At 41.9% G+C, this 17534-nt stretch overlaps 1 protein-coding gene across 4 annotated transcripts in view; it reads right to left on the minus strand.

Moving 5' to 3' along the window:
- Nucleotides 1–17534, minus strand: part of CHD6 (chromodomain helicase DNA binding protein 6) — a 194984-nt gene that overhangs the window by 64088 nt on the left and 113362 nt on the right. For all 4 annotated transcript variants that reach the window (XM_043480181.1, XM_043480182.1, XM_043480183.1 and 1 more), the window contains 6 exons: nt 16825–17068; nt 15459–15635; nt 14716–14859; nt 11272–11527; nt 10055–10265; nt 71–266 (listed from right to left, as the gene is read on the minus strand). In XM_043480181.1, the coding sequence (XP_043336116.1) occupies nt 71–266; nt 10055–10265; nt 11272–11527; nt 14716–14859; nt 15459–15635; nt 16825–17068 (1228 nt within the window). The remainder of the gene's footprint in view (nt 1–70; nt 267–10054; nt 10266–11271; nt 11528–14715; nt 14860–15458; nt 15636–16824; nt 17069–17534) is intronic.

Consider the following 17534-nt stretch of genomic DNA (forward strand, 5'->3'; position numbering starts at 1 on the left):
AGCCAGGCCCTGTCGTGAGGTTCTTAGATTCAGGGACAGCTAAGGCAAACAGCAATCATCCTATGGTTACCTGCAAGTCATTTTGTGGGTTCCAGTCTGAATCAAATATGATGCAGGTATCGGCAGCTGTGAGATTGATCCCCAGGCCTCCCGCTCGGGTGCACAGAAGAAAGACAAAGCGGTCTGAGTCTGGCTTACAGAACCGGTCGATGGCTGCCTGGCGCAGGTTTCCCCGTACTCGCCCATCAATTCGCTCATAGGTGTATCTGAGGGGACCCAAACGAACGAAAGCCCAGGCGTTAATTATGACTTCAGTGGAGAACAGGCAACAACGCAGGAAGCTGGTGACTAACGGCCTTACACCCCTCACTTCTACATATGGACCCAGTGTCAGCAGTCTAGAAGGAATCCCCCCCTCTCTGTATGCAGCAGGGCAGACACCTGAAACCACGCTGCAAAATGTCCCCCCTCTCAAAACAAACAGAAACCAAACCAAAACAAAAAACCAGCCACAGACTACGGAGGACTAGAGGAGCTGTAAACAAAATATCAATCCCCACTGCCTGGGCAAATTTACTCTCAGTGTTTCCCAAATTTCTTGCACTGAATCTAATCATAAGACCGGGAAAGAAAAATAAAAGCCTCAACCATCTTTTAGTTGAGCATGTAGCATGGAATCAGAGTTCCTATCAGGCTCTATCTGCTTTTGGATGGACTGACGATGGGAGGAAGACCATACGGACAGGCCGTCTTGTTACATCTTCTTTGGTCATTTCTATCCTAACAGTTCCTCGAGGCTCTAGAAACAGAAAGCAACGCCTCCAAGTTTATAGCTGAAACCAAGGTCTTCTGGGCAGTATGCTGCCAAGCACATAGGGAGAAATCGCAAGAAAGGTTTCTGAGCTGAGTCAGGTTGGAAAGAAGCCAGAATTTTTAGAGGAAAATAAAAGTGAGGAAGCAAAACTGAAAGTTATTAAGAAGACACATACCTGTGTGGAAAGTTAAGAAACAAAGGTGGACAGCATTGTGTAGGAGAAGGTAAGGGAGTATTGCTTTGGGAGCCTAGAACCACCTTCAAAAAACACAGAAGGTACCTTTAGGATGGAGATCATGCAATTAGCACAGAATTAAAACAGTGCCAATCTGAGTAGCTGCTGAGTCTTATCTTTTCTTATTTACCCCTTGACAATGGACAAATTAATATGAGGATGCTACCCTGGGCCCAATTTTGACCAAGAAATAAGAACCGGTTGGTAAAGTATAAGTAATAGGAACCAAGTGAGAAAAGAATCAAGATACCCTAGACTCCACCATAGCCAAGAACATGAATCCTGATGAAAATCTCAGTAGCCCAGAATCTGGGAAACTGGATTGCTAAAAATTGAGATAAGTGACTAGTAAGAGACTAAGAATAGATCCTCTAGGGGAAGACAGCTCTGGGTGGGGGTGGCTCTAGATAACTAAATTTGGCGATATAACCCTGCCTTCTTTGAAAGTGAAATGTCAGTCACCCAGTCATGTCTGACCCTGTGACCCCCATGGACTATAGCCTGCCAGGCTCCTCTGTCCACAGGATTCTCCAGACAAGAATACTGGAGTGGGTAGCCATTTCCTTCTCCAGGGGATCTTCCCAACCCTGGGATCGGACCTGGGTGTCCTGCACTGTTGGCAGAATCTTTACCATCTGAGCCACCAGGGAAGAGGAAAATCCACATGAGAAATCACCCAAGGAAATACAGGGAGAGAAACCAGACCAACTCAGGCTCAGAAGGGAAATATACAAGGCAAAGAGCCAAGTCCAAAAAAACTGCCTTCCTTTCACAAAGCTATAGTGCACCTCCATCTGGAATTACAGGTGCAGATTTTTCCTTTCTTCTTTTTTAATGCAATTAATTTGAGAATAATACATGAGGCAATAGAAGCAAATAAATAAATAAAACGCAGTACAGGACTGTCATGAAGGTAGACGAAGGAGATTCTGTCTTATGCTAAAAGCTAAGGGTCATCAGTTGAACTCTACGTAACTATGAAGCAATTAGACATGTGATCATCATTATTTACAACAGCCACAGCAACAGCGTTCACAGCAAGCTCTGAAGTGTCAAGCTCGGCGCCAGGCGCTGTGATACATGCACTCTATGCATCTTCATATTCACTTCTTGTAATAAGCCCATGAGGTAGTTTCCCATTTTACATTTGAGAAAACATCAAAAACAAACAAACAAAAAACCCCCGTAAGACACCCCAAAAGACAAAATGACCCTCACAAACGAAATAACTTGCTCAGCCACCTAGCCGGTAAGTGAGATCCAGCTGACTCAGAGTCCACCCTCTTAGTCAGTTTGCTATATGGCTTTCGTAATGTACCCTACGTGTCAATGCAGCAGAAAAATTTCCCTAAAAACTTAGAAGAGAAAATTGAAGATAAAGCAGCGACTCTGGAAACCAGTTAACTCTGGCAGAAGGTGAGAACGGAAGCTCAGACATGGCACTGACTCTGTGAACCGATGCCCTGAGGACCTGCCCCGAGTCGCTCCTACGTGTGGCTGCGTATGTGATGTACTGGGCAGTGGAAGCAGCACAGTACTCGGAGTCAGAAGGCAGGACTGAGATTCAATTAAACAATGGCTGCCGGCGCCCCACCGTCACACGTGTGAACAATTATTGCTGCAGGCACAGAGGACTCGATGTTCTTTGACAAGACACCCCTAAAGCATCAGACAGGAGCCAGATGCCCGAGGATCTGAGTGAGGCAGGGAACGAGCACTGTATCAAGGAGGTGGAGAAACCAATAAACAGTGATGATATGGCTCAGCAATCACCTAGGGAAAAAATTCCCACAAAATTAGATAGTGTTTTGGCCAGAGAGGATAGAACATAGTTTTAGTAATTGTCCAGGATGAGTGGAACATTACTTCTCATTTCTATCACTTACTCGGTTTTGAGGGAGTGTGTTCAAAGAACACAAAACTGCAGTAAAAATTCAGTGATTTGAGGGTTCAGTTAAATTGGTCCTCACTCCCCTGACTTCTGAGCCAGATCCTTTGGCTCTTGCCCACATCCCATACGAGTATGGCAGAGAATTAAACAGGAACAAAACCAAACTGACAGCTGGCATGGTGACGAGGCTCAGGAACAAAGAAAATCTTGAGGGCTAGTAAGTCTGAATGAGGAAATTATAGACATCATAAAATTTTCCACACCAAACACTGGCATAGCAGTTAACCCTCTGTGTCAACTGCATTCTGAATGAAATCCCTAGGAGTTGATATGGTTCATCAAATGGTAATTCTGAGTTGCTGTCAAACATCAACGAGAAGCAGGTGGCACTCTGGAAAACCTCTGTGTGCTTGGGAGGGAGGGAAGGGGGAAAAGACACGTTTTTGGCACAACAGGAAATGCTGACCTCAGAAGGCCTGAAGGGAAATGAACAATCGCGTCTCCCAGCAATAACCCAGCTGGAAAAAATAAAGACTGGGGAAAAAAAAAACAAAAACAAAACACAACCATTCATGACTGCCATAAATATATAAAATTCTTACAACTAATTTAAACAGAAATACGTGGGACTTGGTAACATGACACTAGGGGTTGTGTTGGTTTGGTCACCAAGTCCCTAACACCTACAGAGGTCCCAGCACAAGGCTGGTTCCTTATAAATATTTACCGAATCAACGGTGTATACAAAAGACCTGAGTGACTGCAGTGAATATCATGTTCTCCAATGATGCAAAGATGTCAGTCCTGCCCTACAACATGTGTAAGAGCTGATCGAAATCTCAACAAATGGATATAGCTATACATTGACAAATACAGATATGTAAATGTATAACCTTTTTTGGTAGTGAGGACTGGAGTAGTAAATACATTAAAAAAGAATAAGCCTGAAGTTAATCTGCAATAATATTGAAAATATTAATTTGTAAATATTAATATTGCAAATAATAATATTGCAAAGCAATAGAAATATTGATCAAAAGAATAGAAAGGTTACATATTACACCCAATATATATAATATCTCAGTATGTTTTATGGATAGTGTCTTATTATAAATGGGGAAAAGATGAACTACTTAGTAAATAGAAAATCAGACATCTTTGGAAATAAATTAAATTAGACCCCACCCCATTAATGTCATTTACCAAAACTGTAGAAGGACTGAAGACTAAAATGTAAAAAAATAAAATAAACCAAAGATATTCAATTAAAGATTATGAATTAACATACACATTTAACTCTTTTATCTCCTCAAATGTTTAAAATGATAAGTACAGGGATTTTTTTAAATGCATAATAATACTCTCCCCCAAATAAACCTATAAACAGAACACAAGAAGCTACAATAAAATTCTGGAAGTTGGAAAATAAATCAAGTGATACCTGATTCAAAGAAAGCAGAATCCCAGGTGAGAAATAACCTAATTCAACCTGGTAGAATATCCAAAGGGATCAGGCACTGGTGGCACTAGGTACCCCTGAAAGTGGGGATACAAAGAGTCTAAACATAAGAGAACTAACTAGTTGAATATTTGCTGAAGTATCTACCAGCCTACAGATCACCCACCTCAGCCTTGAGAGTGAAAAAAGATCTGTAGCTTTCTCTACCTAGGAAATACCACACAGTAAAAGGCGGAGGTGTTATACTAAAAAAGGGAAGAAGGAAAGAAAGAGATATTGAGACTTCCCTACCTCTCTCCATCCCTTCCCCAAAAGTCAGTTCCAAGTCCAACTAAGTTCCCACCCTTTGGGCAGGAGAGAGGAAGAAAAGCATCCCAAAGCACTGACCCTGGAGGCTCCTGGATGAATGGTTCAGCTAGATGGAGAGTGTTCACAGATGGAGGGTAAGGTAGCCAACACGCTCGCCCACATGCCCAGAGCTTCTAATCTCTGGATGCTGCCTACCATCTGGCAGCCAAACCAGATATCCGAGGAAAGCCTCTGACCTGAAACACAGAAGCTTTGCTTCTGGTGTGCAGGGGCAAGTGTCTAACACACCAAACCTCCAGTAAACAACTGCGAGACCCTGGCAAAATAAAGAAACAGAACAAGTGAACAGAAAAACCTACCTGAGAGTTAAGGAAAGCAAGCAGATTTGGGGAAACAACAGGAATCTGTGGTTTTGCCCATGGGGGAAGCAGGAGTTATGGCAAAGGTGCAGGACAGCTACAAATCTTGATGAGAAGCTACTGTCTTTCTGGCCAGAGGCACCAAGGAAAGCAGTCTGGGGCAGCTAGGACTGCCAGAGGGTGAGAGGGACCTCCAGAAGGGACAGAGATGGCAAACCCCAAACTCTGGGTATAAACTCTGCCTAAGGGTCTGGCTGACCTCTGATGTACACATGCTTGGGGCAAGCTGAAAGCAGTCTGAGCTGAGACTAGACCTGCCAGATGCCAACAGCCTTTGCACTTTGAGACTCACCTACTTAACTGCCTCCAGATAAAAACTATCAACACCTCACAGCAATGTAACAGAATCCCCTATCTCCATAACAAAAATGTTCACAATGTCCAGGGAAAACGCTACCCATTCTCAAAGGAACAGACAACAGATGTCAAACCTGATATGTTCTGATGCTCAGACAAGAACTTTAAAGCAGCTCTTATAATCATGTTCAGTGAAGACCATGTACACAATGAGTATAAAGATAGGAAATGAGAGCAGAGAAACAAAACATCACACTAAGAAACAAATGGAAATCTCAACTAAAATACAATCTCTAATATAAAGAAAGCAATGGCATAATAAGCATGATGGAAAAGACAGACGAAAGGAGTCAGTGAACTTGAAGACAGACAATTCAAAACAAAAGGAAAGAGAGAAAAAGGACTAGAAAAAGAAAAAGAAAAAAAAAAAGTACAGAGCCTAGGGACTTAAGGGTCAAATACACAGGTAATTGGAATCTCACAGAGAAACATAAAAATACTGCAAAAGGAAAAAAAAAAAAAAAAGAAATCAAAGAAATACTGACCAAAAGTTTCCTAAATTTGGTGAAAGATCTGTTTATGGATATAAGGAGGTCAGTGAACTCTGCACAGGATGAAATCCATACATTACAGTCAAGCTGCCACAAACTGAAAATTAAAAAGAAAATCTTAGTAGAGTAAAAAAACACAGTATATACGGAGGAACAGCTACTTAAATGAATGCAAAACTCATGAGAAACCATGGGGGTGAGAACACAATGGAATAGTTCTTCAAAGTGCTGAAAAGAGGGAGAAATAAAAAAGCCAACCCAGAATTCTATATGAAAGACAGAGACATCAACAAACAAAAAGAAAAAAATTTGACTTGAAGAAACAGACACTGTAGGAAGAATGAAAAATAAAAATCTATCATCATTAATCTCAGAAAGACAAGACACCGAGCCTATGCAATAACCAGCTGAGTGCTATAAAAACTGAAAAATTACAGACGAAAACTCAGAAGTTAAAGGTATTCTACCAGAGGGAGATGGTGAAGGACAGGGAAGCCTGGCATGCTGCAGTCCATGGGGTCACAAAGAGTCAGATACGCCTGAGTAACTGAACAACAAAACCAGAGGTACAGTGAAATAAAATAAGATGGAAAAGTAGAGAAAACAGAAAATCAGGTGATCAGTCCAGAAGGTCTGATATATGAATAACAAAAGTTCCACAAATTGAAAGCAGGCCAGAAAGAAATAATGAAAGATAAAATACAAAAAAACACCCCCTAGGATTGACAGAGTATAATTTGCCATGGCAAAGACATACAATACATCCAGTTCAACAGATGCCATACAAAACCCAGTTCACTGTCAAATGTCATAGTACTGGGACAGAGGACAGATCAAAGCTTCTGAACAGAAAAAAATCATGCCACATACACAGACCAGGAATTGGAAAGGCTTTGAACTTCTAGACAATCCTGGAAACTAGAAGACAGTGGACTAACACCTTCAAAACTCTGTGGGAAAATTATTTCTAATCTACTGTCTCAAACTCAGCCAAACAATTGCTCAACGGTGGGAGTAAACATTCTGGCAAAGTCTCAAAACCCACCTATCATCCACCCCTTCGCAGAAGCTCTCAGAAGAGGTACACAGGATCCACCAGTAAGATTAGATTCAAGAGGAAAGGAAAAGAAAGCTGTCAGCGTGCTGAAGGAAGGGAGATCACAGATGGTGACCGAGCACCAGGCAGGAGGAGTAACTGGGCGGAGAGGAAGAGACTCAAGGTCCCTGGAGAGATGGCTCAGACATGAAGCTGATGTGGCTGCATGTAACAGAGATTCAGGTGGCCACAGTAAATTTTGGAGCTGAATAATAATGCATATATTTAAAACTTCACACTGAATAAAAAAAGCAATTTACAGCTTCGGGAAAAATAAAAATCATGCAAGAAAGAAACGGTAAGCAGCATACTACGTGGCTGAGCTGTAACACATTATTTACATAAGTTGTGACAAACCCTAAATATTAATTCAACCCAAAGTATTGCAATGGCAGGTTGGGAAGATGGGAGGACAGTAGGCACAGAGGTGGTAATTGTGAGGGGCAGTGAAAGAAAGGAAATATTCATCTTCCATAATGAGAATAGACAATATTTAAAACTGAAAAAAAAAAAAAAAAGAAATTACAACATTCTTTAGAGCTACAGCTATAAACACCAAAAGAAAGTGCATAAGGAGTTTAAAAGCTTCAGGTGGGGGGGAAGCTGGGGGTATGTGGTGGTATCAGGAAATGCTATTTTTCATATGTCTAAAAGAATAATTTGCCTTGTCAAATTATGTGCATGTATAACTTTGATGAAAACAAAAAACTAAATTAAGAAGAGAAAAGTAATGGTGGTATTAAGGCCAGAAGTCCCTGCTGGGTACAGAGTTGGGATAAAAAACCACAAAAGAGTGAAAAGAAAAAACCATAAAAAAATGAAAAGAAAAAAACGTCAGACTGTTTATATGACACAGTTGAGAGGTGCGGGAAGTGTTTTTAAGTATGTTAATTTAAGCATAAATAAGCACTTAAGTTTATTTAAAGCTGTTGTAAGACTGGGAGATTTATTATAAAATTTAAAATTTCTGAGAATAAAATAAATAAACAAAAACCCACAGCCATAAAGAAAAAAAGCAACACTGGGGAAGCATTTGCACCATATTCTTAACAAGCAATTCTTATAAATTAATTAATAAACAAAAAGGCAAAGAGTAACAGAAAATGGGAGAACATGAATAAGCAATGCACAGAAAAGAAATATAAACAGCTACTAAACATAAAATATATTCACTCTCATTCATAATAATAAGCACAGATTAGAACAGGAGACCATAATTTTGGCTTATTGAATTAGCAGAGACTAAAAGGCAAAAACAGGATCAATGAGAGTATGAGGAAGAAAAGAGCATTCTCAGACACCAAGAAAAGGGAGATAAAAGTGTCTTTCTAGAGGGTGTTTTGGAAATATGTATTCAATGTTTTTAAAAATGTACATCAGAATTTATCCCAAGGAAATAACTGGCAACATTCACAGTGACTGCAAAATGATATTCAGAGTTCCTAAAAATGTTGAAAAATTGGAAACAACCTAAATAAGAGAATATCATTCAAATCAACAAAACTATGTTGTAGAAAAGTAAAGCAAAAAACTCCATAATATATCAAATAAAAAGGTGAGTTACAAAGCAGAATGTAGCATATGATCCCAATTCAAGCAAATCAACAACAAAACTAAATATATGTAGGCACAAAGAAAAAAGACTAAGAAGATAAATGCCCAAGTATGAATAGAGTTTTGAGCTGGTGATGGTATTAAAAACTGTCGCTATTTTCAAGAGCAACTATAATACTTAGGTAATTTTAAAACAAAATGAGCAATAAGTGATAAAGGAGCTAAATAAAAACATCCGTACTTGGCAAAAGTCTGTTAATTATACTGTTATTCATTTGGGGGGAATCTCTTTAAAAAATCTTCAAACTAGTAGTTGTATATATTTTGATAAGATAATTATATAAGAAGCAACTATTCTGGCAATTCATCTAGAGTGAATTATTAAATACAAAACTGCTTTCTAGTTTTGATATATTCCTCAAAGAAAAAAAATAATGCAAGTCTCAAGAATTCTTTACATAAACATCTCCACTACAGGAGTCTGAGAAATTCTTTTAGTGTCTAATCTGATTTCAGAGAATTATTTATGTAATGTTAAATGTGAGCATAACCCATAGTTAAGTTGGTCATTTCCTTTAATACTTTCCCTATAAATTCTCCTATGTTATAAGGAGAAACAGATCTTCAAAGATCAGAACATATAATACAACTGGGATTTGCCATGATGACTCCATAAAAACAAAGACGGACTCTAAACCTACCAATGCCTTAGCTAATAGTTTCTAAGATCTTGAGAAGTCTTTTAACATTAAGAATAAATTTTAAAAATCCATTTGCCATCTTCAGATTGTTGGTGGATCCCAATACTGGAAATGGATTGGTATGGTGTAATGTAACAAATGTACCCTCACAGAGCCCAAGCAACCCACATGATATCCCAGGCTTTTCACCTGCATGAGTAATGGAACCTAGGTTCAAGGAATTACAGGAATACAAACAAGAAAATAAACTGGGATGCCACAGCTAGTGTATCATAAAACCTTAGAGGGTTTGCTGAGAAAAAACATAAAGCATCCCTAAGTTCAACTGTCAGCTTGTGCTCTTTTAGCAACTTGATATAGTGATGCTTTCCAGGGTTTATTTTTCTCATCACGGGACAGGAGTGGGGTTGGGGGGAGTAAATACATTATTTTCTTAGCCTTCTGTAATGCTATCTGAACTGTTTCTTAAGAGAATATAAATAAATATGCAAAATTTATTTTTTAAGCAAAGCAAGGGCTCCTATCATAGGAAATTCACTCTCAAGACACTTAAACCTGGTCCTAAGATTCAACTCTGAATGTCAGCCGATCTTTTAAGAGAAGATTCCTTTTCTCTATTTTCTAATGCTTTTTTGTTGTTAAAACATAATTTCTGAATGAATCAAAAAGGCATCAAAGAAAAGGAACTGCCTGCAGCACCTGATGCCCAGCTTTGACATAAGGCTCACCTTCTTTGGATGAGATAATCTTCCAGGATGTCGAGACAGCGCACCATCTGTGAGAAGATGAGCACTTTGTGGCCACCAGCGATCAGCTTAGGGAGCAGTTTATCAATCAGCACCAGCTTCCCTGCGGCCTGGATCATGGCCTGCAGCTGAAAGTCCGGGGCATCGGGGCTGTGGGTTTTCCGGAAGTCTTCCAGAATTTTCTCCTCTGCCCCTGAAAAAGGATGCAACAAAAGTATTCTTTGAACAAACTCTATGGGCAAAGGCGACTTTCTGTTTGACAGAGCCTAGAAGAAATGGAATGAACTCTTAAGTCCCAAACCAACAGCCTGGAGAGGCAGTGCGGTGTAGGCGTCCCTGGTCCGTGCCCCCAGCCGAGGGCTCTACAGTCGGGGCATGCCTGTCCTACAGAAAACACAGGTGACTTGCTCTCCTGGGAGGCTGACCAGCTAGAGAAAGGATGTGAAATACCAAGCTGACGCAGGCAAGTAAATAAACCTTCACAGAAAGTTGACAAAAATGAAGTTCCCTGGTGGTCCAGTGGCTGAGAATCCACTGTCCAGTGCAGGGGACGTGGGTTTGACCCCTGGCCCCACATGTTGGGCAACTAAGCTCGCACACTGCAACTAGGCAGGCCCATGCACTGCAACTACTGACCCCATGTCCACAATAAGAGAAGCCCCCGAGTACCCGAACTAGAGAAAGTCTGTGTGGGGCAACAAAGACTTAGCATAGCCTAAATAAACAAAGAAAAAATTTTAAAGCGGACGAAAAGACATACCTCTTGGATATAAACACTAGTGATTGGCAAGCCATGTTTGGATTTAAAATTTCATCGGAAAGTTTTATTTAAAAAAAAAAAAAGCCTCCAACATGTTCTCTATCCAGTACAGTTAATTGTTAATTAATCTGCAGAGAGTTTTAATCTCACTGCGCCATGATCGCTTTTTCAACAAAGTAAGAGATCTCCCAAGTGGGAAGTGTGGGCCACACTGCAGGCCCACAAAGGACAGCAGGCAGACTCGTGATCTGTTTTCTGATGGGCAGAGAACTGGTTCAAAACAGGGCTCTGTGTACTCACTGGCCAGATCACTGACACAGATCCACTGACCTATTTGAACCTCAGTTTAATACTCCGTAAAAGGTCAGAATTCACACCCGAGTATTTCATGGGAACTTCATACATAAGATGGAAAGGCCTTCCCGTGTCCCCTGCTCACCGTTGATCAGGTAGGGGTGGTTGCAGCACTTCCTCAGCTCCATCATGGTGTTGATGAGATTGGGCATGTTGTGCTGGTTGGCCCCCTTGGTTAGGAAGGAAAAGTTCTTCTCCAGGATGGCACGGTAGTACTTTTTCTGGATATTGGTCAGCTCTACTTCGATGATCGTCTCTTGCTTGGGAGCGAGGTTCTTTTCCACGTCATCTTTCAGCCGCCGAAGCATCATCGGTTTGAGGATAGACTGCAGTTTCTTCACCTGGCCAGGGAAATGAGACCTGTTTACCTGCCTGGATCCCCATTCAGTAATGGTTACTGGGGTTAATTCCAACCTTCGCTACAGTCTCTTGAGCATCTCATCATAGAACTGTGGCAGCTGACTAAATGTAAGGTCAAGCCTGATGCCTGAACAGGAGGAGCTTACAGGAGGACTGAAAGGAAAATAGGGATCTGGTTTTGATTCGCAAGCAATTACTGAGAACTCATGTGGGAACCTTATAAGATATAAAGGGAGAGAGATACAAAAGACAGGACCTCTTCTCCAGGATGGAGAAAACAAACCTCTCTCTCTGACATGCACTTGTATGGAGCAATTGCCTGAGGAATATTTTCAGCCATGTTAGGAGGCACAAGTGATATATTACAAGGGGAAGATATATATGCTGAAAGAACAGAGTAAGCAGCAGAGGGAATCTGGGGGTGGGTCAAATGGATGAAGGTGGTCAAAAGGTACACACTGCCAGTTATAAAAGGAGTAAGTTCCGGGGATATAACAGACAGCAAAGTGACTACAGTTAGTAATACCATATTGTATATTTGAAAGTTGCTAAGAGTAAATCTTGACTTCTCATCACTAGAATAAAATTTACATATGTATGGGGAGGCAACTAGATTTATTGCTGTGATCACTTTGCTACATACTACTATATCACTTTACTACACACATTGAATTGTTACAAAACACATCAGAAACTAATACAGTGTTGTATGTCATTTACGTCTCAATTAAAAAAAAAAAAAGCAGAGGCAATCTGGAAATGGATTCCTCCCATATCTAAATAAAAGCAGCCAACAAGTTTGGGGGTAGTGACATATACAGGGAATGCGGTAAGGTGACACCTCCCGCTCCATCAGGCAAGCTGTCATCTCAGGGGCACTTTGAGCCTGATAGTCTTCTTCGCTGTGATTTGTGTGTTCTTGCCCTAACAGACCAGGCCTGGGCAGCAGATCTCTATGCGCTTGACTGCACTGGCAGGATGACTTGCTCTCTCTCCCAAGAAGAGGGCAGAGACAGGATTCAAAGTCAAAGTACCTGAGTTAACCCTGAGCTAAAACCTGAGACCACTAAGATTAATGCTGGTGGGAAAGTAAGAGGAAAGTGCAAAAGATCAAGTTATAAAGAGCTGTTTAAAAATTTCAAAAGGGTAGATTCTGCACAAATAAGCTGTGGGTTGTACCAATGCTTCCTGCTGAAATAAAGTGATTTCTAGAGAGTTTGATTTAAAGGAGTTACTGGAGCAGGTTTTAAACAACAAGGAATAGGCTTTACTTTGTAACCAGATGCTTTCTAAAACTTCTATTTAAAATATATAGACATTTGGGGCCATTTTTGTGGCTTTTTCCTAACAAACCCCAATCTTCCATCTAATCCATTTAATGAACGCTTCATTTTAGCAACCACGGAATTTAGGTATGTAATCCCCCACAGGGACAAGGAATTACTATGTAAGAACCCAAAGAGGAAAGACACAGCTAGGGACTTGTTAAAAGACAGGGACAAATGCCAAGTCTGCCACATGCTGGGTTCAGTGTTTGCCCTTCACTTGGTTCGTACCTTGAATCATTTAGAGTATACTATATGCCAGACATTGTGCTGGTCAATACAACAAACACAACTTGGGAGGAGATGTGGGCCTTGTCCTCAAGGAGGTCATTGTCTAGGAAGAAGAGAAAATGCATACCACAAAATAAGTGCAATGGGAGAAGAGGAAGCATTTCTAATGGTCCAAAAATGGAGAGAGGGCTGGAGTTGGCTTTGCAAAGATCAATAGACACTGCAAACGTTGAGAAGGGGAATGAAGTTTGATTACTCACAGCTCTCAAAAGTCTGACTCGTCTCGGAAGTAGAAACAAACAGACTGGAACCACAGCGTGTACTCTTGACATCTGTTAGTGAAATTCCCAAACCTTCTCTGTTCCCAAATTCTCTGTCCCAACCCACTCTCGCGCGATTGCTAGACTAATTTAGCAGAACTAATTGTGTCGTTCCTGTGATCAAAGCCTTGCGTTGCTTATCTAATGCCCACCAAATCCTTCAACCTGTCTTTCAAGATGTTCCCACAATATAATACTAAACTCCTCCGGCTTCATATTCCACAGTTCATCCCCAGCTCAGCCAGATGACCCCTACCACTGAATAAATTCCATGGCTGCTGCTGGTTGCTTTTTTTCCCCATGCAAAGCAGTCATAATCACCTCTCTCTCTGCCTAATGAAAACCTGAAAAGTGAAAGTGAAGTTGCTCAGTCATGTCCGACTCTTTGCGACTCCATGGACTGTAGCCTACCAGGAGCCTCAGTCCATGGGATTTTTTAGGCAAGAACACTGGAGTGGGTTGCCATTTCCTTCTCCAGGGGATCTTCCCGACCCAGGGATCGAACCTGGGTTTCCCGCATTGCAGGCAGACGCATCACCATCTGAGCTACCAGGGAAGTCTGAGCCACCCTTTAAAGTTTATTCTCAAATTGTACTTGCTCCATGCAGTTGTTCCTAAGCCCTAAACAGATGCGACCTTTCTCGCCTTTAAAGTCCTCAGCTCTGTTCACTGCTCCTCTTGTGACCCTTAGGCTTGTCTGCCTGATTTCTATAATGTCCAGTCGAGATTCCTATCCACTGTAGATAGACATTAATTAAAGTTGGTTTGTTTTGGAACAGCTTTGAGTCCAGTGAGCTAGACTCAGGACCACATCTTTGAAAACAGGAAACTGAGTTGATTTGGACAAAACTGGACTTACCAACTACCCTCATGTGCGCCTGCCTTCTGTTCCTCACTATCTGTGTATTTGGCTGTACTCAATATAATGAGCCTGGAAACATGCTGCCGATGGAGGAGGAGGAAGGGCGAAGGATGGAGGAAGCAGAGGCGGCGGGAAGCATGGCCCTGAGGGCAGACGATGAACAGAATCACTGAGGTTATTTATACATGAGATTAGGGAAAGCAAGAGGCTGGAGATTAGGCATTTTGGATGCTGATTCATTTACTGTTTGGATAGAAACTGCTAATGATCAGTTGATCCTCCTCCACATAAATTAAATAAAGAAGGCAATGCTCATGTTACCAGGGATGTGAGAACTGGCTAACTCCTGTCCCCACGGTGACTTCGTTTTTCCCTTGATGGTGAAGGTAGCGATCACCTTGTCTCCTCCAATCCTTCGGGCCCCTATTTACCTGCTCCTCTGTCTTCAGATCTCCAAACTCCTCCAAGAAAGCAGTCTCCGAAGGGAACTGTGACGGCTCCAGGAAGTTGAGCAGACTGAAGAGCTCCTCCACCGAATTCTGCAAGGGCGTCCCCGTGAGCAGCACCTTATGCTCCTGCAGATTCACAGCACGGGGAACAGGTCTGAGCCGTCAAGACAGCAGGTTTGGGTGGGAAAGTGACGCCAGGGCCTCCTGGGCTCAACTTGGGGGCAATTCTGTTTTTGCTTTTATGACAACATCGAGTGACAACATAAACAGATCAACCTTCCTTTCACATCCCTGAGTCCAGCAGCAATTCCATGTTAATTAAAGTACCCATTCATTCATTCACATTCTGGAGGGCCTGCTAGCCACAGACTGGGCACTGTGCCAAGGCAGTAATGTTCAAGGCTATCATCTTTGGTACCAGATCATTCAGGGACCTGGAAACAAGCCAAAACAACTTACATTTCCAGGTCACAAATGCCATGGTATTTAAGATGCCCCTGGGTCCCTCTGGGAGTCAATCTGTGGCAAAGGTCAAACTGCTGATCCAGTTCATAATAAAAAAAAAAAAATTTGACTCTGGTACCATCGGAGCTACAAAGGGCAAGAAGAAAATCTAGGGTAAACAGACCGTGCACAAACAAGCTGCATGCAGATGGCTAAAGAACACTTCCTTCACCGTGAACAGGAGGGGCCTGTGTTTACAGAAAGAGCTCGCCAACTCTCACCAGGGCCATGAGCTTCAGGCCCTCCAGAAGCTTGCAGTTCCTGTTCTTCAACCTGTGGGCTTCATCGATGATCACACAGCTCCAGTGAATCTTCTTCAGCTCTGGGCAGTCTGCCAGGATCATCTCAAATGTTGTAATGACAACATGGAACTTGAAGACGCCTGACAGGGGGTTTCCCTGAGGATGAGACAAGCAAAGGCAGAGCTTTATAGGTGGCTGGAGAATGCAGCTACCGGGTTACAAGCTGGATTGGAGAAGGTGGCAAGACAGATGGTCCAACCTAGGTGAGAGGCCAATAGGCACAATCTTCCTCTTTGAGAAGAGAAAGGAGAATCAAACCAGCTGTTTAGACAAGAGAGAGAGAGCCTGTTAATTCAAAGAAACAAGAGCAAGATAGCATGTACCCCCACAAAAGCGAGACAGAGCATGGAAGGCCAAGCAAGGAAGCTTTTTGTTCATTACTTGCCATGACTAAGGAAAGCTGATGGGTGTTGATCCACATGTTCCTAGCCAGCAGGTGGTCTAAACCACGCAGAGCTTGAATGCTCAAAGAAAACTCTCTTCAGTTTTCAGGCAGAATTAATTTCACCTTGTAACTCGGGTTCTAGAATAAATTCACCGTCACGATCCTAATTCACCTGGGACAAGTGCTACCAGGCAGGACACACGTTTGTCTTCCTGTTTGTCTTAATTGCTACCACCACATTTAAAAAGCAGAGCTGAGTCACATTAGAACACATCTTAAATTTCTCCTGGGTGTCTCCTGCTGCCTGTGAAAACTGTGCTATGAGCCCTGCCTCTCCTGTGACTGCATTCATTTAATTTTTACCTTCTTTATGAAAACCAATGCTCAGGACAAGCCTACAAGGATACTGAGCAAAGTGCTTATACTTAACAAAAAGTTCTTACAAAATCCTCTTGTGCTTTTAACTATTTGTTTTCTCTTTATCCTTTAACCTCAAATCTGTTAACCTCCTCTCTCTCCAAACTCCCTGGCTGAGGATGCTTCCTTTGTTCACAAATCCCTCTGCTCACTTTCTTCACTGAGCACATCATAATCCAGATAAAATTTTCTGCACGTAAAAGCAACGTGGTAAGCCAACCAAGAAGCCAAGCTTTCGGTGTCCTAAAAAAGAGCCTCTGGTGTATGTCAGAGTGGAAAGCGTGCCCTACAGTTCTGTGTTTTATCACAGATGAAGTTACCAGGGAGGAGTGAGACATCTGCCTCAATAAGTATGTGACTCTAGAGTAAGTCAACAGTAATTCCATGCAGGGTATTAAACCCTGAAAGACAAGGGGTAGAGAGGCTGTTGTGAACCACAATGGCGAGCTGTCGCCGGATCTCTGCGACGGGTGGAGGGCTCACCTGTGCATCTCTGTACACCATCTCATACTGCTGGATCATCTGCCTGCTGATCTGGCTGCCATGGTACACGATGGCATTCATTTCTGTCCACGTCCGGAACTCCCGCTCCCAGTTGGTGATGGTGGAGAGTGGGGCGATGATGAGGAAAGGGCCGTGGATGCCCCTGAGGAATATTTCTGAAAGGAACGTGATGGACTGGATGGTTTTCCCTAGGCCCATTTCATCAGCCAAAATGCAGTTTTTTCTGCAGAGTAAGAAACAGACCATTCATCGTCAACATCAGAAAGAAGCGGAGGTGGGTTACAACGAAAAAGATACTATGGAAGCGTACCTTGACCTGTAAGGTCATCAGTGGAGGTTTTATCAGCATTTTCCAGTGATGCAACTGAGGCAAGTTTCCATTGTTATTTATACCCTGCCTACTTCCAGAAAGGAACTATTGCAACTTGTGAGAAAATACACGAGACGTGTCCATTCAAATGGAAACTAAAAATACTAAAAATTAAAATAATAGTGCAGCAAGGAGAAAATTATAAAATGCCTCAAACCTACGCCAGTTTCTCTACCTGACAAACTTCGTGGAAGCTAAGGCAAAAATAGAAACAGAAGTTACATGATTCTCATTGTCTATCACCTGTGTTATCAAAGGACAGACTTTTAACCCCCATCCTAACTTCTATGTCAGAGTGAAAATGCTGGTCTCTTCGGTG

This window comes from Cervus canadensis, chromosome 10 (assembly GCF_019320065.1).
Source record: "Cervus canadensis isolate Bull #8, Minnesota chromosome 10, ASM1932006v1, whole genome shotgun sequence".
Classification (NCBI taxonomy): domain Eukaryota; kingdom Metazoa; phylum Chordata; class Mammalia; order Artiodactyla; family Cervidae; genus Cervus; species Cervus canadensis.